This window comes from Leucopleurus acutus, assembly GCF_964270905.1.
Source record: "Leucopleurus acutus genome assembly, chromosome: 1".
Taxonomy (NCBI): Eukaryota; Metazoa; Chordata; class Mammalia; order Artiodactyla; family Delphinidae; genus Leucopleurus; species Leucopleurus acutus.
In genome coordinates this window covers 121,932,596-121,958,515 of record NC_139142.1, presented here as the reverse complement: position 1 = coordinate 121,958,515, position 25,920 = coordinate 121,932,596, and the positions used below count along the sequence as shown (strand labels likewise).

Below are 25,920 nucleotides of genomic sequence, written 5' to 3'. Positions count from 1 at the left end.
GTAGAAAACTAACATTGATTTGGTGCTGGGTGCTTTACAGTCACTGTCTTCACAGGAGCTACCATTGTGTTCTTAGAAGAGACTTCCATAAATTCATGTTTTCCCTGTCCGTATTTTCATAAATTGGGTTTTCTCAGGGTACACTTGCATTACGTTCCAGGTCATGGGCACACAGTATTTGCCCCATCGTGCTGCTCTGGAATGCTTAAATACTTAGAAACTGAAAGACACATGGCATGAGGAGTGTAAATCCTTCCTTGCCAGCATCTACCATCTCAGCTTCTTCAGTGGCTTCCCACCCCTCCCCCTCCAGTGCACAGCACATTAAAGCAACCCTCACTTGGTCCACATACCCCCTTGGCCACCGTGCCTTTTTTTTTCACCCCTTGCAATCTGGCTTCTACCTCCATTACTCCACAGAAAGATCACAAGTAATTCCTCTTGCTAAATCCAATGGTATTTTCTTAATTTTTATTCTCTTTAAGTGGAATGAACAGTAGCACCATCTCCTTGAAACGCTCTGACATTGTCTTTCAAATCCCAGGACTTTCCCAGTTTTCCTTTTATCTCTCTGGTCTTTATTACCTCTGCTTCCTTTGCTCATTCCTCTCCTTCCTGCCCCATAAGCGGGGGTGTTCTTGCCAACAGAGTCCTCGATCCTGAGCTCTTGTCTGTCCACCCCTTTCCTTCAAGGAGGACATCCTCCCACCTCTCTCCTGCGGTTTGCTCAGCTGTCCACGTTCCACATCATCTCTGCATCCTTTGAGCTTTTGTAGCACAGTCTATGCCCATCATGTAGGCTGTTGGCGGCCTGTTGAACTGTGTCCTATATATGTCATGTCTGTCTTACCAGTCAGAATGTGAACTTTGGAAGGCAAGGACTGAGACATTTCTCAGGCATTCCTGCAGTGCCTGCTTCAAGCATCATAACAGGTGATATAACCTGTACAGAAATACTTTGCAAACCATAACGTGCTAAATAAATATAAGAGCTTATTTTTATGGTAGAAATTTAATAAAATCTTTAATGAATAAAAAAGGAATTCTTTTCGGTCAAAAGCCACCAGCTAACCAAACAGGTAAGATATGTCTGTTCTTGGCTCAGAGGTACCAAATCCAGCACCAAAATCCAACTTTGTCTTTTCTTGTTGTTGTTGTTTTTTAAAGGAACATTTAGAAGACTTTGAGATGCTGTCCTTTTGGCTTTCCAATACTTGTCATTTCCTCAATTGCCTGAAGCAGTACAGTGGAGAAGAGGTAGGATTGCCTGCCCACTCTGTGTTCTATGCTGACTGCCAATCTCCTACCTCCTCATGAGCCAGAACTCACCATAGGAGTTAGGAATTGGGATGCCCAGCTCCAGGGGCAGCTTCTGCTCCAGCTGGCTTTCTTACTCCCCCCTTACCCAGGAGACCAGCTTCACATCACCAGCTGAATGGAAGTCACAGGCAAAAAGGCTTCTAGAAAGAAGTATAGACCTCGGGCATGGTACTAAGCCTCAGTTTTCTTGACTTAAAATTCATGAGGTAGATTCTGTGATTTTTCATTTTCCTTCTGGTTGTAAAATTCTGAAGTTTTTAGTATTATCACTCTAAAATACAGCTGTTAGTTCAACATGCCTATTTCTTCATAGCTGTTCTCACTATGAGACTCTGATTGTTCCTCCATAATCTGCAAATCCTTTGCCATTCTGACTCTACTTTCAAGGGGCTGACATCATAAAGAAGCTCTTCACCTCCAAGTACTCACAGAGCAATATTTCATTGACCTAAAATAGCAAAAATGACTTTCAGGGTTTTCACTGCTCTGCAAAATGGTTATACCATTTTATAGTCCTACCAGTAGTATGTAAAGGTTCCAGTGTCTCATACCTTTACCAACAGTAGGTATTGACAGACATTTTATTATTTATTAGTCTCATGGTATAAGATGATACTTTGTTGACTTAAATTGTAATTACTTGATCACTAGTGAGGTCAAGCATCATTTCATGTGCTTACTAGTCAGTTGGGTTGCCTTTTAAATTGCCTACTCACATCTGCTCTCCATTTTCCTTAAGGGTGATTATTTTTCTTATTGATTTGCAGGAGTTCTTTACATATGGGTAGATTGTGGCTTATCTTCTACTTTTCCTTATGGAGTCCTTTGTCAGACACAATTTTTGAATTCTGATGTACTTAAACCTATCAGTCCTGTTCTTTTATGATACCTGATTTAATGTCTTGTTCAAGAACTTCTTCCCTACCCTGAGATCATGAAGTTATTCTTTCTTCTAAACTGATAATTCAAATTTAGAGTTCATAATTATGCTTTTATCCAAAATTGGTATGATTATTTATCCCAAGTTGACATGTGAGGTAATGATCTCATATCTTCTTCCATGTGGATAGCCAGTTGTCCCAATGGATAGAAAGTAAAATAAAATATAAAAATAATCCTACTGGTAGTATTGAATAAAAGGAGAAATAAGTAAAGAAAATCCAACCTCTAACCAAAAGGAATATTGGGGGGAGGGGGGAAGACCAGCCCATTTAAGACAGACTGGCATCTGTGAGGCCTTAATGGGAGGCATTATTCAACACCATTTTTAAAAATCCTTTCTTTACCCCCTTCTGCCATGTATACAATGTTCTTGTCCCTGTCTGAGTGGTTTTTAATTACTATATTTTTATTTCAAAAATGTCAATGGTTCTTTTTCACCTCTGCCTTTTATAATGTCCTATTCTTAATGTTTTTTTTCTTTTATCTCTTTGAACATGGTAAACATATTTTCTTACTCTGCTTGGTCTGCTAGCACAGACTAGGTGGCCTAAACAACAGAAATTTATTTTCTCATAGTTCTGGAGGACAGAAGCCCAAGATCAGGGTGCAGGCATGGTTGAGAGATCACTTCTGGGCTTGCAGACAGCCACCTTCTCACTATGTAGTCACATGGCCTTTCCTCAGTGCATGGGGTAGAAAGAGAGATTGAGCTCTCTGCTGTCTCCTTCTGTAAGAACACTAATCCTATCAGATCAGGACCCCACCCTATTACTTCATTTAACCTTAGTAACTTCCTTAGAGACCCCATCTCCAAATATAGCCACCCTGGAGGTTAGGGCTTCAATATATAAATTTGAAGCGGGGGACAAATATTCAGCCCAGAACCCACATTTTAAAATATTTCAGATTGGTCTATACTCTAATTATAAAGTTATGAATCTCATTTATTCACCTACCAACCTCTTACAGAAGTTCATTTCCTTGGGTGCTTTGCAGTTTTTTCTGTGAGCTTCCATGGGAGTTGTTTTCCAATGTAGTGTAGCTCTGGAGGCACATATTTGTCAGGGAAATAAACAGGACAGTAATGTTTACAGTTGACCCAACCTCAGATTCAATCAACTGTGGATCATGTGGTACTACAGTACATATTTAGTGAAAAAATCCACATGTAAGTAGACCCATGTAGTTCAAACCCATGTCATTTAAGCATCAAGTGTAGTTAGTTATAGAAAATAAATGCTACCACAAACATCGAGAAATCATTTGATATAAATCAGACATCAAGTTTTAAAGTATAGGAGTTATAGTAGAAGCTTATTATAATATCATTAGTAGAGATAGTATTTAAATTTTCTACATGTCTACATTCTAATTTTTTTTTACATCTTTATTGGAGTATAATTGCTTTACAATGCTGTGTTAGTTTCTGCTTTATAACAAAGTGAATCAGTTATACATATACATATGTTCCCATATCTCTTCCCTCTTGCATCTCCTTCCCTCCCACGCTCCCTATCCCACCCCTCTAGGTGGTCACAAAGCACCGAGCTGGTCTCCCTGTGCTATGCGGCTGCTTCCCACTAGCTATCGATTTTACGTTTGGTAGTGTATATATGTCCATGCCACTCTCTCACTTTCTCACAGCTTACCCTTCCCCCTCCCCATATCCTCAACTCTATTCTCTAGTAGGTCTGTGTCTTTATTCCTGTCTTACCCCTAGGTTCTTCATGACATTTTTTTCTTAAATTCCATATATATGTGTTAGCATACGGTATTTGTCTTTCTCTTTCTGACTTACTTCACTCTATGACAGACTCTAGGTCCATCCACCTCATTACAAATAGCTCAATTTCGTTTCTTTTTATGGCTGAGTAATATTCCATTGTATATATGTGCCACATCTTCTTTATCCATTCATCCGATGATGGACACTTATGTTGTTTCCATCTCTGGGCTATTGTAAATAGAGCTGCAGTGAATATTTTGGTACATGACTCTTTTTGAATTATGGTTTTCTCAGGGTATATGCCCAGTAGTGGGATTGCTGGGTCGTATTGTAGTTCTATATGTAGTTTTTTGAGGAACCTCCATACTGTACTCCATAGTGGCTGTACCAATTCACATTCCCACCAGCAGTGCAAGAGTGTTCCCTTTTCTCCACACCCTCACCAGCATTTACTGTTTCTAGATTTTTTGATGATGGCCATGCTGACTGGTGTGAGATGATATCTCATTGTAGTTTTGATTTGCATTTCTCTAATGATTGATGATGTTGAGCATTCTTTCATTTGTTTGTTGGCAGTCTATATCTTCTTTAGAGAAATGTCTGTTTACGTCTTCTGCCCATTTTTGGATTGGTTTGTTTGTTTTTTTGTTATTGAGCTGCATGAGCTGCTTATAAATTTTGGAGATTAATCCTTTGTCAGTTGCTTCATTTGCAAATATTTTCTCCCATTCTGAGGGTTGTCTTTGGGTCTTGTTTATGGTTTCCTTTGTTGTGCAAAAGCTTTGAAGTTTCATTAGGTCCCATTTGTTTATTTTTGTTTGTATTTCCATTTCTCTAGGAGGTGGGTCAAAAAGGATCTTGCTGTGATTTATGTTATAGAGTATTCTGCCTATGTTTTCCTCTAAGAGTTTGATAGTTTCTGGCCTTACATTTAGGTCTTTAATCCATTTTGAGCTTATTTTTGTGTATGGTATTAGGGAGTGATCTAATCTCATAATTTTTCTTTTTTTTTTGTGGTACGCGGGCCTCTCGCTGTTGTGGCCTCTCCTGTTGCGGAGCACAGACTCCAGACCGCAGGTTCAGTGGCCATGGCTCACGGGCCTAGCCGCTCTGTGGCATGTGGAATCTTCCCGGACCGGGACACGAACCCACGTCCCCTGCATCGGCAGGTGGACTCTCAACCACTGAGCCACCAGGGAAGCCCTAATCTGATACTTTTACATGTACCTGTCCAGTTTTCCCAGCACCACTTATTGAAGAGGCTGTCCTTTCTCCACTGTACATTCCTGACTCCTTTATCAAAGATATGGTGACCATATGTGCGTGGGATTATCTCTGGGCTTTCTATCCTTTTCCATTGATCTATATTTCTTTTTTTTTTTTATTTTTTATTTTGCAGTATGTGGGCCTCTCACTGTTGTGGCCTCTCCCGTTGCGGAGCACAGGCTCCGGATGCGCAGCCTCAGCGGCCATGGCTCACAGGCCCAGCCGCTCCGCGGCATGTGGGATATTCCCGGACCGGGGCACGAACCCATGTCCCCTGCATTGGCAGGTGGACTGTCAACCACTGCGCCACCAAGGGAGCCCTGATCTATATTTCTGTGTTTGTGCCAGGACCATACTGTCTTGATTACTGTAGCTTTGTAATATAGTCTGAAGTCAGGGAGCCTGATTCCTCTAGCTCTGTTTTTCGTTCTCAAGATTGCTTTGGCTATTCGGGGTCTTTTGTGTTTCCATACAAATTGTGAAATTTTTTGTTCTAGTTCTGTGAAAAATGCCAGTCGTAGTTTGATAGGGATTGCATTGAATCTGTAGATTGCTTTGGGTAGTAGAGTCATTTTCACAGTGTTGATTCTTCTAATCCAAGAACATGGTATATCTCTCCATCTGTTTGTATCACCTTTAATTTCTTTCATCAGTGTCTTATAATTTTCGGCATACAGGTCTTTTGTCTCCTTAGGTAGGTTTATACCTAGATATTTTATTCTTTTTGTTGCAGTGGTAACTGGGAGTGTTTTCTTGATTTCACTTTCAGATTTTTCATCATTAGTTTATAGGAATGCCAGAGATTTCTATGCATTAATTTTGTATCCTGCTACTTTACCAAATTTATTGATTAGCTCTAGTAGTTTTCTGGTAGCATCTTTCAGATTCTCTACGTATAGGATCATGTCATTTGCAAACAGTGACAGCTTTACTTCTTCTTTTCCGATTTGGATTCCTTTTATTTCCTTTTCTTCTCTGATTGCTGTGGCCAAAACTTCCAAAACTATGTTGAATAATAGTGGTGAGAGTGGTCAACCTTGTCTTGTTCCTGATATTAGTGGAAATGCTTTCAGTTTTTCACCATTGAGAATGATGTTGGCTCTGGGTTTGTCATATATGGCCTTTATTATGTTGAGGTAAGTTCCCTCTATGCCTACTTTCTGGAGGGTTTTTATCCTAAATGGGTGTCGAATTTTGTCGAAAGCTTTCTCTGCATTTATTCAGATGATCATATGGTTTTTCTCCTTCAGTTTGTTAAAATGGTATATCACATTGATTGATTTGCATATATTGAAGAATCCTTGCATTCCTGGAACAAACCCCACTTGATCATGGTGTATGATCCTTTTAATGTGCTGTTGGATTCTGTTTGCTAGTATTTTGTTGAGGATTTTTGTATCTATGTTCATCAGTGATATTGACCTGCAGTGTTCTTTCTTTGTGACATCCTTGTCTGGTTTTAGTATCAAGGTGATGGTGGCCTCATAGAATGAGTTTGGGAGTGTTCCTCCCTCTGCTATATTTTGGAAGAGTTTGAGAAGGATAGGTGTTAGCTCTTCTCTAAATGTTTGATAGAATTCGCGTGTGAAGCCATATGGTCCTGGGCTTTTGTTTGTTGGAAGATTTTTAATCACAGATTCAATTTCAGTGCTTGTGATTGGTCTGTTCATATTTTCTATTTCTTCCTGATTCAGTCCTGGCAGGTTGTGCATTTCTAAGAATTTGTCCGTTTCTTCCAGGTTGTTCATTTAATTGGCATAGAGTTGCTTGTAGTAATCTTTCATGATCTTTTGTATTTCTTCAGCGTCAGTTGTTACTGCTCCCTTTTCATTTCTAATTCTATTGATTTGAGTCTTCTCCCTTTTTTTCTTAATGAGTCTGGCTAATGGTTTATCAATTTGGTTTATCTTCTCAAAGAACCAGCTTTTAGTTTTATTGATATTTGCTATCATTTCCTTCATTTCTTTTTCATTTATTTCTGATCTGATCTTTATGATTTCTTTCCTTCTGCTAACTTTGGGGTTTTTTTGTTCTTCTTTCTCTAATTGCTTTAGGTGCAAGGTTAGGTTGTTTATTCGAGATGTTTCCTGTTTCTTAAGGTAGGATTGTATTGCTATAAACTTCTCTCTTAGAACTGCTTTTGCTGCATCCCATAGGTTTTGGATCGTCGTGTCTCCATTGTCATTTGTTTCTAGGTATTTTTTAATTTCCTCTTTGATTTCTTCAGTGATCACTTCGTTATTAAGAAGTGTATTGTTTAGCCTCCATGTGTTTGTATTTTTTACAGATCTTTTCCTGTAATTGATATCTAGTCTCATAGCGTTGTGGTCAGAAAAGATACTTGATACAATTTCAGTTTTCTTAAATTTACCAAAGCTTGATTTGTGACCCAAGATATGATCTATCCTGGAGAATGTTCCATGAGCACTTGAGAAAAATGTGTATTCTGTTGTTTTTGGATGGAATGTCCTATAAATATAAATTAAGTCCATCTTGTTTAATGTATCATTTAAAGCTTGTGTTTCCTTATTTATATTCATTTTGGTTGATCTGTCCATTGGTGAAAGTGGGGTGTTAAAGTCCCCTACTATGAATGTGTTACTGTCAATTTCCCCTTTTATGGCTGTTAGTATTTGCCTTATGTATTGAGGTGCTCCTATGTTGGGTGCATAAATGCTTACAATTGTTATATCTTCTTCTTGGATCGATCCCTTGATCATTATGTAGTGTCCTTCTTTGTCTCTTCTAATTGTCTTTATTTTAAAGTCTATTTTGTCTGATATGAGAATTGCTACTCCAGCTTTCTTTTGGTTTCCACTTGCATGGAATATCTTTTTCCATCCCCTCACTTTCACTCTGTATGTGTCTCTAGGTCTGAAGTGGGTCTCTTGTAGACAGCATATATAGGTCTTCTTTTTGTATCCGTTCAGCCAATCTGTGTCTTTTGGTGGGAGCATTTAGTCCATTTACATTTAAGGTAATTATCGATATGTATGTTCTTATTCCCATTTTCTTAATTGTTTGGGTTCGTTATTGTAGGTCTTCTCCTTCTCTTGTGTTTCTTGCCTAGAGAAGTTCCTTTAGCAGTTGTTGTAAATCTGATTTGGTGGCGCTGAACTCTCTCAGCTTTTGCTTGTCTGTAAAGGTTTTAATTTCTCCATGAAATCTGAATGAGATCCTTTCTGGGTAGAGTAATCTTGGTTGTAGGTTTTCTCCTTCATCACTTTAAATATGTCCTGCCAGTCCCTTTTGGCTTGCAGAGTTTCTGCTGAAAGATCAGCAGTTAACCTTATGGGGATTCGCTTGTGTGTTATTTGTTGTTTTTCCCTTGCTGCTTTTAATATGTTTTCTTTGCATTTAATTTTTGACAGTTTGATTAATATGTGTCTTGGCATATTTCTCCTTGGATTTATCCTGTATGGGACTCTCTGTGCTTCCTGGACTTGATTAACTATTTCCTTTCACATATTAGGGAAGTTTTCAACTATAATCTCTTCAAATATTTTCTCAGTCCCTTTCTTTTTCCCTTCTTCTTCTGGAACCCCTATAATTCGAATGTTGGTGCGTTTAATGTTGTCCCAGAGGTCTTTGAGACTGTCCTCAGTTCTTTTCATTCTTTTTTCTTTATTCTGCTCTGCAGTAGTTATTTCCACTATTTTATCTTCCAGGTCACTTATCCGTTCTTCTGCCTCAGTTATTCTGCTATTGATCTCATCTAGAGTATTTTTAATTTCATTTATTGTGTTGTTCACCTCTGTTTGTTTGCTCTTTAATTCTTCTAGGTCCTTGTTAAATGTTTCTTGCATTTTGTCTATTCTATTTCCAAGATTTTGGGTCATCTTTACTATTATTATTCTGAATTCTTTTTCAGGTAGACTGCCTATTTCCTCTTCATTTGTTAGGTCTGGTGGGTTTTTATCTTGCTCCTTCATATGCTGTGTGTTTTTCTGTCTTCTCATTTTGCTTATCTTACTGTGTTTGGGGTCTCCTTTTCGCAGGCTGCAGGTTCGTAGTTCCCGTTTTTTTTGGTGTCTGTCCCCAGTGGCTAAAGTTGGTTCAGTGGGTTGTGTAGGCTTCCTTGTGGAGGGGACTAGTGCCTGTGTTCTGGTGGATGAGGCTGGATCTTGTATTTCTGGTGGGCAGGTTCACGTCTGGTGGTGTGTTTTGTGGTGTGTGTAGACTTATTATGATTTTAGGCAGCGTCTTTGCTAATGGGTGGGGTTGTGTTCCGGTCTTCCTAGTTGTTTGGCATAAGGTGTCCAGCACTGTAGCTTGCTGGCAGTTGAGTGAAGCTGGGTGTTGGTGTTGAGGTGAAGATCTCCTAGGGAGATTTTCGCCATTTGATATTATGTGGAGCTGGGAGGTCTCATGTGGAGCTGGGAGGTCTCTTGTGGACTAGTGTCCTGAAGTTGGCTCTCCCACCTCTAGAGGCACAGCACTGACTCCTGGTTACAGCACCAAGAGCCTTTCATCCACACAGCTCAGAATAAAAGGGAGAAAAAGTAGGAAGGAAGGAAGGAGGGAGGGAGGGAGGGAGGGAGGAAAGAGAGACGATAAAATAGAGTTAGATAAAATAAAGTTATTAAAATAAAAAATAATTATTAAGAAAAAAAATTTTAAAAAAAAACGGACGGATAGAACCTTAGGAAAAAGGTGGAAGCAAAGCTATACAGACAAAATCTCACACAGAAGCATACACATACACACTCACAAAAAGAGGAAAATGGGAAAAAATAATCTATCTTGCTCCCAAAGTCCACCTCCTCAATTTGGGATGATTCGTTGTCTATTCATGTATTCCACAGATGCAGGGTACATCAAGTTGATTGTGGAGCTTTAATCCGCTGCTCCTGAGGCTGCTGGGAGAGATTTCCCTTTCTCTTCTTTATTCTCACAGCTCCTGGGGCTCAGCTTTGCATTTGGCCCCGCCTCTGCATGTAGGTCGGCGGAGGGCGTCTGTTCTTCGCTCATACAGGACGGGGTTAAAGGAGCAGCTGCTTTGGGGCCTCTGGCTCACTCAGGCCGGGGTGAGGGAGGGGTGCGGATGCTGGGCGAGCCTGTGGCGGCCGAGGCCGGCGTGATGTTGAACCAGCCTGAGGCGCGTCATGCGTTCTCCCGGGGAAGTTGTCCCTGGATCCCGGGACCCTGGCAGTGGCGGGCTACACAGGCTCCCCGGAAGGGGTGTGTGGATAGTGACCTGTGCTCGCACACAGGCTTCTTGGTGGCGGCAGCAGCAGCCTTAGCGTCTCATGCCCGTCTCTGGGGTCCGCGCTTTTAGCCGCGGCCCTCGCCAGTCTCTGGAGCTCCTTTAAGCAGCGCTCTTAATCCCCTCTCCTCGAGCACCAGGAAACAAAGAGGGAAGAAAAAGTCTCTTGCCTCTTCGTCAGGTCCAGACTTTTCCCCGGACTCCCTCCCGGCTAGCCGTGGTGCACTAACCCCCTGCAGGCTGTGTTCATGCCGCCAACCCCAGTCCTCTCCCTGCGATCCGACTGAAGCCCGAGCCTCAACTCCCAGCCCCGCCCGCCCCGGCGGGGGAGCAGACAAGCCTCTTGGGCTGGTGAGTGCTGGTCGGCACCGATCCTCAGTGCGGGAATCTCTCTGCTTTGCCCTCCGCACCCCTGTTGCTGTGCTCTCCTCCGCGGCTCCGAAGCTTCCCCTCTCCGCCACCCACAGTCTCCGCCCGCGAAGGGGCTTCCTAGTGTGTGGAAACATTTTCTCCTTCACAGCGCCCTCCCACTGGTGCAGGTCCCGTCCCTCTCCTTTGTCTGTTTATTCTTTTTTCTTTTGCCCTACCCAGGTACGTGGGGAGTTTCTTGTCTTTTGGGAGGTCTGAGGTCTTCTGCCAGCGTTCAGTAGGTGTTCTGTAGGAGTTGTTCCACGTGTAGATGTATTTCTGGTGTATCTGTGGGGAGGAAGGTGATCTCCGCGTCTTACTCTTCCACCATCTTCCCCTCGTCCCCCGGTAGGCCTATTCTAATATTTATATTCAAAATTACTTCCAGGAATTCATGAAGAATAACAGTCTACGTCAGAATAAGAATTGCTTGAACAATTTTGACCTTTCAGAATACAGACAGATTCTTAGTGATGTGGCTATACGAATATATCATCAGTTCATTATTATAATGGAAAACAACATTCAACCAATAATAGGTAAGAAAAGAATCGATGACCAGGAAATATTTATAATGACACTGAGACCTTAAAAAAATAAATCTGGTGCACGGCATGTGTAATTGCAAAGAACGTAATTTTAAAACAAGATTTACTGATGGAAATGTCCACTTTTTAATTCTTTGATTGCTAAAATGATTACATATATAAAAGTACACAGGTCATAGTTTTCTTTCTGTAAGGGGGATCCATCCTGAAGGGAAAGACTTGGGAGAACTGCTGCTACTTATATGGCTAATCCTGGTTCTTAGCCAAGTATTTTTGAAATTCTAAAGCCTCACTCAAATTCTTGTATACTTTCTTCAATTTTCTGAAATTGAAATACTTTAGGCTTTAAGTAGTTCCAGACCGTGGGTTGTCACGCTAACCAGCTCTCTGTCCTGTGAAGTTGAAAGAAGAGGAGCTGTTGCCCTGCTGTAGGTGACGGTCCATCCCCATCCACCCCTTACATCTTGGTGCTCCCCAGCCCTCCATTCTTTTACTTCCTCTATCACAGCTATATCCACACTAACTCGTGTGGAAAATGTCCCACCTCCTGAAACAGACACATGAGAGCAGTGGAAATGTTCTCTGGGTGTCCCCACTGTGTGTGCAAGAAAATCTTCCCGTTTTTCTCCATAGTGCCAGGCATGCTGGAGTATGAGAGTCTGCAGGGCATTTGCAGCCTGAAGCCCACAGGCTTCCGGAAGCGGTCATCCAGCATAGATGACACGGATGCCTACACGATGACCTCCATCCTGCAGCAGCTGAGCTACTTTTACAGTACCATGTGCCAGAACGGCCTGGACCCTGAGATCGTGAGGCAGGCAGTGAAGCAGCTCTTCTTCTTGATTGGGGCGGTCACCCTGAACAGCCTCTTCCTGCGCAAGGACATGTGCTCTTGCAGAAAAGGGATGCAGATAAGGTAAGACCCATAAAGCACCACTAATCCTGGAGAGGCTGGCCAGAAAGGATGCTCTTAAAGTCCAAGGCCACACACTCTGCCCTCCCTCCACAAGAGCTGCACGACTGGAGGGTGTGCAAGATGACTCTTAGAACCTTGGAAATGTCAGCTATCTGATGCCAGGCCCTCTTCCCATCACTCTACCCCACACTACCTTGACGGTCTGGCAGAATGTCTTCTACTAAGAACTAGTGATTGTGTATTTTAAATTCTGGCCCTCTGTGGTTATCATATACTCAACCAGTATTTATCGACCACCACTTCTGTGACTAGCACTGCTGGTGGGGGACACAGGAAACAGAGGAAAGGGTGATTTGATCCCTGCCATTGAGAAGCTAAATGATGATTCAAAACCACTGTAATTAAGTCACAAACAAGTGGTGGGGGAAGTGCTTCAGAGAGGAGAGATTATCGTGGACAGAAAAGTTAAAGAAGCCTGAAAACTGTGTGTGAGTGATTAAAAATGGGAGAACATTTCAGGCAGGGGAATGAGTGGGCAAAGGCACAGTGGTAGGACTGCGTGAGGACCCGTCCTCAGGCAGGAGTAAATAGCTCCGTCTAGATGAAGCAGAGGTTTGTGTCGGGAACAACAGGTTCGCGGTAGAGTGGTAAGTTGGACCCAGACTGGGAGGGTCTGGAATGCCAGGCCAGGCACTGGGAGTTCATCCTGCGGACATGGTCATCCAGTTTTGAGGTGTGTTGACTTCTCTTTGTCTCTAAACCAAGGAAACACAGACCATTAGCTATTGTTTGAATTAACACTGTCACATTATTAGAAAGCATATAATATGGGATAGATATTTAAGATTTTTATAATATGTGCAGGGATTTGACACCTGTAGGTGATAGGAGAACCTGGGATGGTGATGATGGCAGTGATACAATGAAAAGTGACCCAAAAAAGTTTATTAAGCCAAGAAATAAACCAGGGGCATCCATTACATCTTTTTAGCATTAGAGGTGGACATCCCTACAAATCATTGCGGCAAATTCTCATGATACCAGGTTGTGGTTTTCAGATATGAGGGAGTATTCAGGAGGACTGGGCTTTTTTTCCTCTTCATTGAAAGAGGAAAGACTTCTGTTTATTTCCCGAGCACTGAGCAGATGCCCTGTAGCCCTCTGAGGTAGGATTCAGGCCTATTTAAAGTAAAGCCATAAACCTCATGAGCCATAAACCTCAGTCTTTGCTAAACAACTCTCATTCCACCAGTAGGTCCCCAAGTTGAGTGAACATCTGTCCCCATAGGTCCTCAGTATTTTCTCCTCTCACCCATTGAAAGTGCTATTAGAGAAGTACTGACTTTGCAGTGTGTTGGTCTGAGTAAGTAGCACATGCGTTTAAGAGGCATTCATTCATTCAGATATTGACTCAGCTCCTGCCCTAAACAAGGCGCACCAGGATTTACAGTGACTTTACCATGACAACACAAGCAACACAATAACAAAACATGAACACAAGTGGAAAATCAAAACTACAGAAAAGAAAAACATAAACAGTAGACAGAGTAGCTTGAAAACTGGGTCTGGGCTTTCTGACTGCCAGGAGAAAAAGCCAAATGTCATAGCTCTCTGGTCTCATCTGGCTTGGTGAGGCAGACCAGTTCCTGGGAAGATATAAAGATTTTCCTAGTATGTAATTCTTTTTTGTGCCTAGTCATGAATTGTAAAAATATTATCTCATGTGGAACTTTATCTCACCATCTCCACAATAGCATTTTTGCTGCAAATTCCACTGTGGCTGATTTGCCCAGGGATCGTTGATAAGAACCTAGGTAGGGGTCCTGGAGATGGAGACAGTTCTGTTAGGAACCAGAATAATGTGGCCCAACTACAAACATTGCTTGCTGGCCTGAGGGAATCTGGGGGGAGTACAAAAGGCATTGACTTGGGTCTTGAAGGACAAGTAGGATTTCAGCTGACCCAGAACCAGAGGAATGAACACAGGCCTCAGTGAAGGAAAACTGAGGGCAGGGTATGAACAGCCCCCTTTGAAAGGAGCACCAGGAGTGATGAGAGGACCTAGAAAGATGGGTTAGAAAGACAAAGCAGAATGCCAGCATGAGAAATGCATGCTTTAGTCCCTCAGGAGTGGCAGCCACCACAGATTTTTTTTTTCTTTTTTCAGAAGGCTTTAAACTATGAATTCAATTTCTTTAATAGTTGAAGGAATATTCAGGTTATATATTTCATCTTGGATGAGTTTTGGTAGTGTTTGGTTTTCAAGGAATTGGTCCACTTCATCAAAGTTGAGTTTATGTGTGTAGAGCTGTTCAGAATATTCCCTTGTTATTCTTTTAATTTCTGCAGAATTTGTAGTGATATCCCCTCTTCCACTCCTCTGTGGGTAATCTGTGACTTCTCTTTTCCTTGGTCAGTCTTGCTAGAGGTGTATCAGTTTGGTTTCACTGATTTTTGTCTTTTTTTTAAATTTAATTGATTTCTGTTACTGTCTTTATGATTTCATTCCCTCTGCCTACTTTGCATTTATTTTTCTCTTCTTCTAGGTTCCTAAAGTAGAAGCCTGGATTATTGGCTCTGAGACCTTTCTTTTCTAACATAAGCATTTAATGCTATACATTTCTTTCTAAGCACTACTTTAACTCTATCACACAAATTTTGATATGTTATATTTTCATTTTTGTTCAGTTCAAAATATTTTCTAATTCCTCTCGAGTCTTACTCTTTGACTGACCCATGGATTATTTAGAAGTGTGTTGTTTAATTTCCAAGTGTTTAGAGACTTTCTTGTTACCTTTCTATTATTGATTTTTAGTTTAATTTCATTGTGCTTGAAGAACATACTTTGTCAGTCAAACTCTTAGAAACAGAAGGTAGAATGGTGGTTGCCTGGGGCTGAGGAGAGAGAGAAAAAGGGAGTTGTTGTTCATTCAATAGATGTACAATTTCAGTTTTACAAAGTGAAAATGTTCTGGGAATCTGTTGTACAACATGGTGCATATAGTTAACACTACTATACTATACACTTACAGTAGTTCAGATGGTAATTTTAGGTAATGCATTTTCTACCACAATTTTTAAAAAAATCTCAAGGTACATCCAGGTTAACATATACCATAGATTGTGATATTAGAATTACCAACCATCCCACTTTGCCCGAGACTTTCCCAGGTTTATTTTTAAAATACAAACTTATAAATATTTTGGGACTTCCCTGGCAGTCCAGTGGTTAAGTCTTCACACTCCCATTGTAGGGGGTATGAGTTCGATCCCTGGTAGGAGAACTGCTAAGATCCCACTTGCTGCATGGCATGGCCTAAAAAAAAAAAAAAAAAAAAAACTTATAAATATTTTTACATTGAAAAAAACAAACTTTGTATGATTTCAGTTATTTTTAAATTTGTTAATATTTGCTTTTGTGACCCAGGTCTATTTTTGTGAATCTTCCCCATGTAGTGGGTTGAAAAGAATGTATATTCTGCTTTTGTTGGGTAGAATGTTCTATAAATGTAGATCGGACCCAGTTTGTTGATGGTGTTTTTCATTTCTTCTGTATCCTTGCTGATTTTCTGTCTATTAGTTCTACTGATTATTGAGAGGAGTGTTGAAGTCTCCAACTATAAGTATGGAGTTGTCTATTTCTTCTTTCAGTCTGTCAGGTTTTGCTTTGTGTATTCTGAAGCTCTGTTTTTAGGTGCATACACACTAAGAATTGTTATGTCTTCTTGGTGAGTTAGCCCTCCTGTCGTTATGTGGGATCTCTCTTTGTCCCTCCCTGGTAATTTTCTCTGCTTTGAAGTCTACTTTGTCTGAAAGTCTACTTTTTATTTGGATCAGTGTTTTCATAGTATATTTTTTTCCATCCTTTTACTTTTAACCTATCTGTATCATATCTGAAGTGAGTTTCTTGTAGTCAGCATATATTTTGGTCCAGTTTTTTGTTTTATTTTTTCATCCAGTCTGACAATCTGTGCTTCTTAATTGGGGTTTTTAGACCATTTAAATTTAATGTAATTATTGGTATACTCAGATTTAAGTCTACCATTTTGTTGTTTTTTGTTTGTTCCTTCCGGTTTTTATTTCTCTGATTTCCAGTTTCTGTCTTCTTTTGGGTTCTTTGAACATTTTTGGTACCCCTTTTAAATTTATCTATTTTTTTCACTGTATCTCTTTGTATCTTTTTTAATGGCTGCTGTAGTAATTACAGTATACATACTTACCTTTTTCAGTCATTTTAGAATCAATATCTTATCACATTAAGTGGAATGTAGAAACCTTACCATTACATAGGCCCCTTTCCCCTCTTCACTTGTTGTCTTATATATTATATCTACATACATCAAAAACTCTGCCAGACAATGTTATAATTTTTGTTTTAAACCATCCAACATATTTTAAAGGACTTAATAGAAGAATGGTCTATTGTATTTACCCAGGTACTTATCATTTCTGTTATTCCTTCATTTCTAATGTTTCAAGTCTCATTTTCCCCCCAAATCTCATTTCGATTTCATTTTCCTTTTGCCTGAGGAAATTATTTTAGTAGTCCTTTTAGAGCAGGTTCACTGATGATAAATTCTCTTAGCTTTCTTTCCTCTGAAAATACCTTCATTTCACCTTCATTCCTAAAGTATATTTTTATAGGCTACCAATGTCTGGGTTGACAGTCCTTTCTTTCATCAGTGTAAAAATGTTCCACTTTTTCTGGCTTCCATGGTTTCTGATGAGAAATGCACAGTCATTTGAATTATTATTTCCCTATAAATAATGCATAGTTTTTCTCTGAGTTCCAAGTTTTTTTTTCTTTGTGTTTAGTTTACCACAGTTTGATTATGATGCATCTGGGTGTGGATTTCTTTGGGTTTAGTCTCTTTGAGCTTCTCTGAACTTCTTGACTCTGTAGGTTTGTGGATCTCACCAAATGTGGCATTTTCAGCCATTTCTTCAAATGTTTTGTCTGCATCACACTTTCTCCTTTCCTTCTGGAATTTCAATGACACAAATGTTAGACCTTTCATTATTTTGTTATCCCTGAAGTTCTGTTCTTTGTACTTTTCAGATTGGATAGTCTTTATTGATCCCTTGAAGTTCACTGACTCTTTTCTCTGCCATCTATATTCTGCTATTGAGCCTATTCAGTGAGTTCTTTTGTTTCAGTTATTTTTCAGTTGTAAATTTCCATTTTTTTGGAAACAGCTTCTGTTTCTTTCCTGAAGCTTTCTATTTTTTCATGTATTTCAAGATAGTTTGTCCTTACTTTTTGGAGCATTTTTGTGATAGCTTCTTTAAAGTCTTTATCATATGATTCTAAAATCTGTGTCATCTCAGAGTTGATACTATTAATTGCCTTCTTTAATGTGACTTAAGATTTCCCTGGTTTTCGTATGCCAAGTAATTTTGAATTGTATTCTGGACACTTTTTATTATTATATTATGAGACACTGAGTCTTTAAATCCTATGGAGAATGTTGATACTTTTATCTGACAATCAGCTCACTTGGGTTCAGGCTCTGCAGGTTGTGGTTCCTCTGTCAGTTCTGTCTTCAAAGCCTTTGTAACGCTATTTGGTTTTGTCTTTTTTTTTTTTTTTTTTTTTGCGGTACGCAGGCCTCTCACTGTTGTGGCCTCTCCCGTTGCGGAGCATAGGCTCCGGATGTGCAGGCTCAGTGGCCATGGCTCACGGGACCAGCCGCTCCGCGGCATGTGGGATCTTCCCGGACCGGGGCACAAACCCCTGTCCCCTGCATTGGCAGGCGGACTCTCTACCACTGCGCCACCAGGGAAGCCCTGGTTTTGTCTTGTGTGTGACACACAGTGGCCAGACTGAAACTTGGGTGGTGTGCAATCCTATAGTTTAGTCCTCAAAGTTTATGTGTGCTCTTGAGGGTCAGATCCATCCCTGGGCTCAGGGGTGTGTCCAAGAATTCATAAATAACTTTAAGGGTCACTTTCCCAAGCTCCTCCTCTCCACAGTACCCCTGGTACTTTCCAGATACCTGGGGATCCCCTCTTTGGTCCTCCAGACAGAAAACTGGGGCTTCACTTAACTCACTGTGTGGCGTACTTCCAGCAAATGTCCCCACCTGGGGTCAAGTGGTGAGAGGAAGAGCAAGGAGAGTTCACGCCGTCCTCTTGAGCCACAACTCCTCCAACTGAAGAAAGTTCCCCTCTCTCAGTTTTAGTTTCCTACTGGACCCTGTTGCCACAACCATAGGACTGTTTGGGGCTTGCACATGAGAGAATGAAGAAAAAGAAAGGAAAAGGAGAAAAAAGAAAAACAGAATTTCCACCCTCTCTCAGAGCATTAGGACACCCCTTTTCAGCACCGCGAGCCAGAACTAGAGGGCTCCTCCTGGAGCTCTTTGTTGGCACCCATGCCCACTACTGAGTTTCAGGCTGCTTTGAGTTCAGGCCAATGAATAGCAAAGGGAAAGATACTGGTAAACTCATTGTCAGTTTGGAGACACTTCAAATTCTGGTCTTCTCTCCCAGTCCACCTGCTACTGTTTACTTTTCAGAGTCCTCAAATAGCTGTTCCAGGCATTCCATCCAGGTCTTATAGCTGCATTCAGTGGGAGAAACAAAATGGAGTGCTCGCTCCATCTTACCAAGAACCAGAACTCCAGCACAGAGTTTAGAGTGGGAGGATTAACATGCTCAAAATTCAGTGGATTCCCATTAGGAATCTATTGTAATAAGAACTAGTGGGACAAAATTGGCAATGCAAAAAAAGGGGGCATAACCAGTGCAAGAGATGTTACCTCACACTCATTACATCCCTATAGAATACAGTAATTCAGCATTATTGTCCCAATGTTACAACCCATGGGGAGCTGCTAATCTGGAAGGTCAGAGCTGGAACCGACCTTAGAGATCACCTAGTTCAACACTCAGTTTTTTTAAACAGCTTCATTGATATATAATTTACATGCCATAGAGTTCACTCATCTAAAGTGTATATTCAGTGGTTTGGGGCATATTTACAGAGTTATGCAGCCATCACCATAATGTAATTTTAGAACAGTTTTATCACTCCAGAAAGAAACCTTACACCCAATAGCAGCCACTCGTATCCCCTACCCAAGTCCCACTGGGGAGTCCCCTCCCCCTCAACCTAACCAACAACAAATATATTTTCTTACTCTATAGATTTGCGTATTCTGGACATTTTTAAAATAAATGGAATCATAAATATGTTGTCTTTTGTGACTGGCTTCTTTCCCTTAGCATAGTGTTTTCATAGCTCCCCCCCGTGGTAGCATGTGGCAGTACCTCACTCCTTTTTATTGCGGAATAATATCCTATTGTATGGATAGACCACAATTTGTTTATCTGTCCATCAACTGGTGGACATTTGGGTTGTTTTCTCTTTTTGGCTATAATGATTAATGGTGCTGTGAACATTTGTGTATGGTTTTTTGTGTGGACATGTTTTCAGTTCTCTTTAGTAAGTACCTAGAAGTGGAGTTGCTAGGTCAGAAGGTCGTTTTATGTTTAACATTTTGAGGAACTGCCTAACTGCTTTCCTTAGCAGCTGTACCATTTACATTCCCACTAGCAATGTATGAGTGTTCTCAACACTCTGATTTACCAAGAGAGGTTGAGTAACTCTCCAGGCTCACACAATGGATTGGTGGGATTAAAACCCATGGCTCTTAACTCATAAACCTATGATAATCAGTGACAGAAACAAGAATAAAAACCCCAGTGGACTAAAAGAAAGCCTCTACCAATTGAAAATTTTCTGCCAATTTGGGAAAAGAGATCGAACAATTTTTATACCAATGTAAGTCTTCTCTTCAAATACCACTATGATTTTTTCCTTTAATATATTTTCAAACCTATTATTAAGGGTACTTTAATAGATTATAAATTATTGTAGTCACTGTTCTTTGCTCAGATTTTCTCCAAAGTTTATTGCTGTTATGGCCCCTCACCCTAGACCATCATGATCCTTAGAACCATGGATCGTGAGAGCTGATCATCTGGCCCACCCCCGTCTTGTTACAAATAAAGAAACTGCCGGGCTGTAGTCTTAAGGATCTCAGTGAGCTCTGGTACCATGCTGGGACACACTGGAGGATTCGGCACCCTCCCCTAAAGTGCTCTAAGCAGGTCACCCCTCTTCTCTGCTCCTCTGGCGTTTACTCCAGGTGCAACATCAGCTACTTAGAAGAATGGCTTAAAGATAAGAATTTGCAGAACAGCTTGGCCAGGGAAACCTTGGAAGCTCTCTCTCAGGCAGCCTGGTTGCTTCAGGTCAAGAAGACCACAGACAGCGATGCCACGGAGATCTACGAACGCTGTACCTCCCTGTCTGCTGTGCAGGTGACCAGGCTTGCTGAGTGTCTCCCTGATCTTCACCCACAGATCATGTAATTGGCATTGCCTTTCCTGGCTTAGCCAGCTGTGGGGTGCATCTGCATCTCTCTGTGCTCTTTGGGGAGCATACGTATCTCCCATGGGCTGCCCTCTTATCTAACGGCATTTATTAAATACTAACTCTAGGCCTTAAAAACATAAAAATGCATATGACACATTCCCTGCCCGGTATACTCACATATGTGTATCTGTGGGGAGAGGGGGTGGGAGCAGGGAAGGAGGCTGGAAATGGGGAATTCTCTTAAGGTCATCTAATTATAGGATGTCCTTGCTGCCTTCTATGCTCTTCTCAGCTTGTTTTCTCTTTTGGAAAAAAATAACACATGGTTCCTAGAGCCAGATTATAGTCTGAAAGAACCACTTTTGGTTCCCGACTGTTCCCACACCACTGGAACCATTATTTCATGGACAGAGTTGTCCTCTTCTGTGGCCTCAAACCATCTTATGTACTGTTTGCAGATCATAAAGATCCTGAACTCATACACACCTATAGATGACTTCGAGAAAAGAGTGACTCCATCCTTTGTTCGCAAAGTACAGGTGAGATCCTTAAGGATGTGCCTTTTAATTTTTAGTATAAGACAGTGTTGTTTAATTACCATTATAGAAATTCAGGATTAAAGTACATGTACCAAATATACAAAGGAAAGGCACCCAGGAAAAGCAGCAGGAATTCTCCCTGTCAAATTCCCTGTTTTCAGAACCCATTTTCCCCCTGGGTGGGAAGGGAACAAAAACACCAAAACCGTGACTCACATTCTGTGTTCCTTCAGCATGTCTTGTTTCTCATCAGTCTTTGAGTATATGCAAGGGAGCAGAGGCTGAATGGAAAGAGAGAACCTGTGTGCCCATTTTTTCTTATTTTAATCCCTGAAGTTTCTTGCCCAATGAACTAGGGCAGCAGTTCTCAAAGTTTGGTTCAAGGGTCCTTGGGTGGGGGGTGATTCTTGAGATGATTTCAGGGAGTCTGCAAAGTCTGCCTTTTTCCAAATACATACCTGTATGAGGCAGACTTTTCTTCATACATTTCAACCAAAATAACATAGCACTAGAGGTGAATGCAGAAGCAGATACAAGATTCCACCTGTCATATTAAGTCATACATTTAAAAGAGTTACAAAATTATGAAACAATACCACTTCTCACTAGTTTTTTGATTTGTTTTCAAAAATATAGTTTTTCAATAAAAATATGTTAACATGTATTGGGCTTGTTATTTTAATGAATTAATAAATATTTAAAATTATTGTTTTAATTACTAATATGATAGATATCAGTAGTTATAACCACATGCACAAAAGCTGTTTGGCGTCCTTGGTAATTTAAGAGTATAAAGGGGTCCAGAAACCAAAAAGGTTTGCAAACCACTGAACTAAAAAGAAATATTAATGCAATAAAAATTTAATACTGAGCTCCACTCGTGTTTGGTCTTAGAATTATGCCATGAGAATAGGTGAGAATAGAAAGTAGATCGATTTACAGTCAGTCCATCCTGTGGGAAATTAACTTCTGAAGTGAAACAGAGCAAGTTGAGTATTGATGAGAGCTGATCTGGAAGACCTGGATAAACCATTTCACCTTGGAGCTGAGCTGTTGAAAAGCCCTTTTGTGTGTTATCTCACATGATTTTGAAAGGAGTTTTTCGCTGGAGATAGAGTTGTTTTCCTTGCTCTTGACTTCCAGACAGCCATAAAGCAGAGTGCCCTGGTTTCCTTACTCATTTTTCCTCTGGTTTTCATTTCAGGCTCTCCTCAGTAGCCGAGAGGATTCCTCACAGCTGATGTTGGATACCAAGTATCTCTTTCAAGTCACATTTCCTTTCACCCCCTCTCCACATGCTCTGGAAATGATCCAGATCCCCAGCAGTTTCAAACTAGGCTTTCTCAATAGATTATAGCAGGAAAAAAGAGAATAAATGCACTTTTCTTTCAAAAGCTAAATGAAGGTCAGATAGAGGGATGTGGCTTATTAATTGGAACTGGAAATGCTTTGGAATGTGATTTAAGGAAGAAAATAAGAATGCTCCCAAATGGGCCACATCTCCTCTTGCTCGTGGTGATGGTGCTGCCACTGTCATCTTGTAAGAATTAACACACGCCAGCTGAGGTTGGAAAGGCCACTGCTACCTTTGGAATCTCAGCCAGCTTTTACTAGAATTCCTGCAAGGCTCATATTTTCTGCCAGGTGCCTCTTGTCTAGATCTATTTTGTGACAGCGGTCCACCCAGAGGGGGTGAGACCCAGGGACACAGTTTATCCTAAGTTTTCTAAAGTTCGTGTGAAGCCCAGATACATTTATGAAGCCACAAATGGGTTCTAGGGCTGAGTCTTCCAAATAATCCCATTGGGCCATGGCGGCCTGTCAAAGTCCTCTCACCCCATGCCTGCCTGATGGGGGCAGAGGTGCTTTACCAACTCTTTTTACTAAGAACGCTCCTGCATAAAAAAATACTTATTTCAGGCCCCTCCAATTTTTAAGAGAATATTCAATCTGAAATGAATCATAGAAGTATTTTTATGTATATATCCATTTAAAACTAATATATCAGGGCTTCCCTGGTGGTGCAGTGGTTGAGAATCTGCCTGCCAATGCAGAGGACACGGGTTCGATCCCTGGTCCAGGAAGAGCCCACATGCCGCAGAGCAACTAAGCCTGTGCGCCACATCTACTGAGCCTGTGCTCTAGTGCCCGTGAGCCACAACTACTGAGCCCGCGTGCCGCAACTACTGAAGCCCACGCGCCTAGAGCCCGTGCTCCACAACGAGAGAAGCCACCACAATGAGAAGCCCACGCACTGCAACAAAGAGTAGCCCCCACTCACTGCAACTAGAGAAAGCCCGCGCCTAGCAACAAAGACCCAGCACAGCCAAAAATTAAAAAATACAATAAATAAATTTACTAAAAAACCACAAAAACTAATATATCATTCAAGCTTAATTTCCACGCCAATTTACGATTATTTAATCATCTCGTCCTCCAGAAGATTTCTTTAAACTTTATCTGCCAGCATATTTGCCATAATTTTTCATTGTTTAATATCTTTCATACAATAACTTAAAAAAATAAGTTTGAAAAGGCAACATAGTTGATTTTCTCTGTCTTATCAGCATTCAAATCTTAAGATCTCATAAGAATAATTGAAGAATTTTGTCAGTTCCTCCTCTTGAGAAATCTGTTTCCCAAGTTTTGTGGGAACGATTACTTGTTCCCCCCAAGTTTTCTCCTTTCTTCCTTTCAGAGCGTAAAACATCATTTGATAAGCACTCCTGGCCTGTGGCCTCTTCTGCATCACCCCAAAGTCACAGGCCATAGCTGTGATTCTGTAACATGGGCATGTATCTTAGGAGTGGAAATAACACATGATTATGAAGCAACATCACCCTACTAATATGTAATGTCTTTTCATATTACAAATGATTGAAATTAGCTCATTTAGATACATTGTATATGAAGAAATAAGAAGTAGAACTTTGTGACATTTTAATCAAAATAAATTACCAAATGAATTGGGTCAGATTCTTTTAATTGCTAGGAGATGACAGTTTTTTTAAGTGCACAAGTTTTATGCCTTTCTTTAAGGGTCATACTTGAAGATGCTAGAATCTTTATAGATTCATAATATCTCATAAGGGCTTCCCTGGTGGCGCAGTGGTTGAGAGTCCGCCTGCCGATGCAGGGGACACGGGTTTGTGCCCTGGTCCGGGAGGATCCCACATGCCGCGGAGCGGCTGGGCCCATGAGCCATGGCCGCTGAACCTGCGCATCCAGAGCCTGTGCTCCGCAACGGGAGAGGCCACAACAGTGAGAGGCCCGCGTACTGAAAAAAAAAAAAAAAAAAAGCATCACAATATCTCATAAAACATATATAAAATTTTTTAGAGAGGAAGTAAATATGCCCTCAGCCCTGGCTCAGGCTCTGTCTGCATGGGGCTCCCAGACTGTGCCAGAATGAGGGGCTACTTGGTGGAGAGCTGGCTGGGTTTTGGTCCACACGGACTGCCTTCTCCATGCCCCTTCCTGGTCTCCCCTATGCCACTAAGAGACCATCACCCTTCCTTTTTGGCACCTGTAACTCAGGGCTCCTGTCTGTCTTACAGCATTTATCCTGGGCTATAAGACAGTAACGCTGGCCATTCCCTCCACTACCCTCTGGGCATCCTGACGTGGCGAGCAGAACTGCAGGGGCAGAGTCCTACTGGAGACGGCAGGGCTCGTGAGGGTTCAGTCCTGGGAAGGAGTAGATCCTGTTTGGAGACGGGGGAACCTGCAGAGCCTGAAAAGTTTATGCATGGAGAAGGGGGCAGGAGAGCCCTCGCCCCACAGTCTTGATCAGCTCTACGAAGCTGAATGTAGCAAGAGTGGCCAAAACAACGAGGTGCTGGTGGGGTGAGGACTGTGAAGAGGCAGGAGCTGCTGATAACCTTCAGTTACAGGTGAATGTCAGGGTTGCTCAGTAAAGCGGGGTCTGAATTTACGGGGGTCAACCCTTCTGAACTCTGCTTCCTGCAAAGGGCAGAGAACTGAGCCCTAGAAACTGGTCAACGGGGGTTCTGAGGGCACCTGGCAGCATGGATGGTCAGAAGGTTCAAGGGGTGAGTGAGTGATGCAAACTGCAGTGCGTGCTTCGGATGTGAACACGGAGCTGCAGGTGGGAAGGAAGGGAGCAGCTGAGCTGTCAAGCCCAGGTAAGGAGATTAGTTAGACGGGATGTAATTGCCTTAGCACTTGGAGCTACAGCTCTAACTTCTCACCGTTCTGCTGATCGGTTCCATGTGTTGAGTCCCTGGAAGGTATGTATGTGGTAACATTAAATTAGAATACTCAGGCTTCCTTAAATGCTCAGAAAAGTGTTCAGGTGTGTGCATACCAAGGTGTTGACTGTGGTCTTTCTGTGTGGTAAAGAGTATGGGTGAGGGGTGGTATGGTAGTTAGTCTGTATGTTCTAACTTTTCCACAATACATATGCATATCTTTTGAAATAGGTGCTTTGTTTTCAAAATATATTTAGTACTGGCATCAGGGGAAAATTAAGCATATTTACAATTATTTAATCTGTTAAAAATTGACCCACATAGGACTTCCCTGGCAGTCCAGTGGCTAAGACTGCACTCCCACTGCAGGGGACACGGGGTTCGATCCCTGGTTGGGGTAAGATCCCACCTGCCGCTCAGTGCGGCCCCCCAAAAAAGAGATATTTAAAAAAACT

The 25,920-nt window shown here is 41.4% G+C and overlaps 1 protein-coding gene across 1 annotated transcript in view; it reads left to right on the top strand.

Annotated features, from left to right (window-relative positions):
* Positions 1–22,611, top strand: part of MYO5C (myosin VC) — a gene marked incomplete at both ends in the record, with an annotated part of 118,278 nt that extends 95,667 nt beyond the window's left edge. Inside the window, 6 exons of the mRNA XM_082837233.1 lie at positions 1,168–1,257; positions 11,257–11,407; positions 12,050–12,332; positions 20,486–20,660; positions 21,174–21,254; positions 22,459–22,611. Of these exons, the coding sequence (XP_082693359.1) occupies positions 1,168–1,257; positions 11,257–11,407; positions 12,050–12,332; positions 20,486–20,660; positions 21,174–21,254; positions 22,459–22,611 (933 nt within the window). The remainder of the gene's footprint in view (positions 1–1,167; positions 1,258–11,256; positions 11,408–12,049; positions 12,333–20,485; positions 20,661–21,173; positions 21,255–22,458) is intronic.
* Between the last annotated feature and the right edge of the window lie 3,309 nt (positions 22,612–25,920).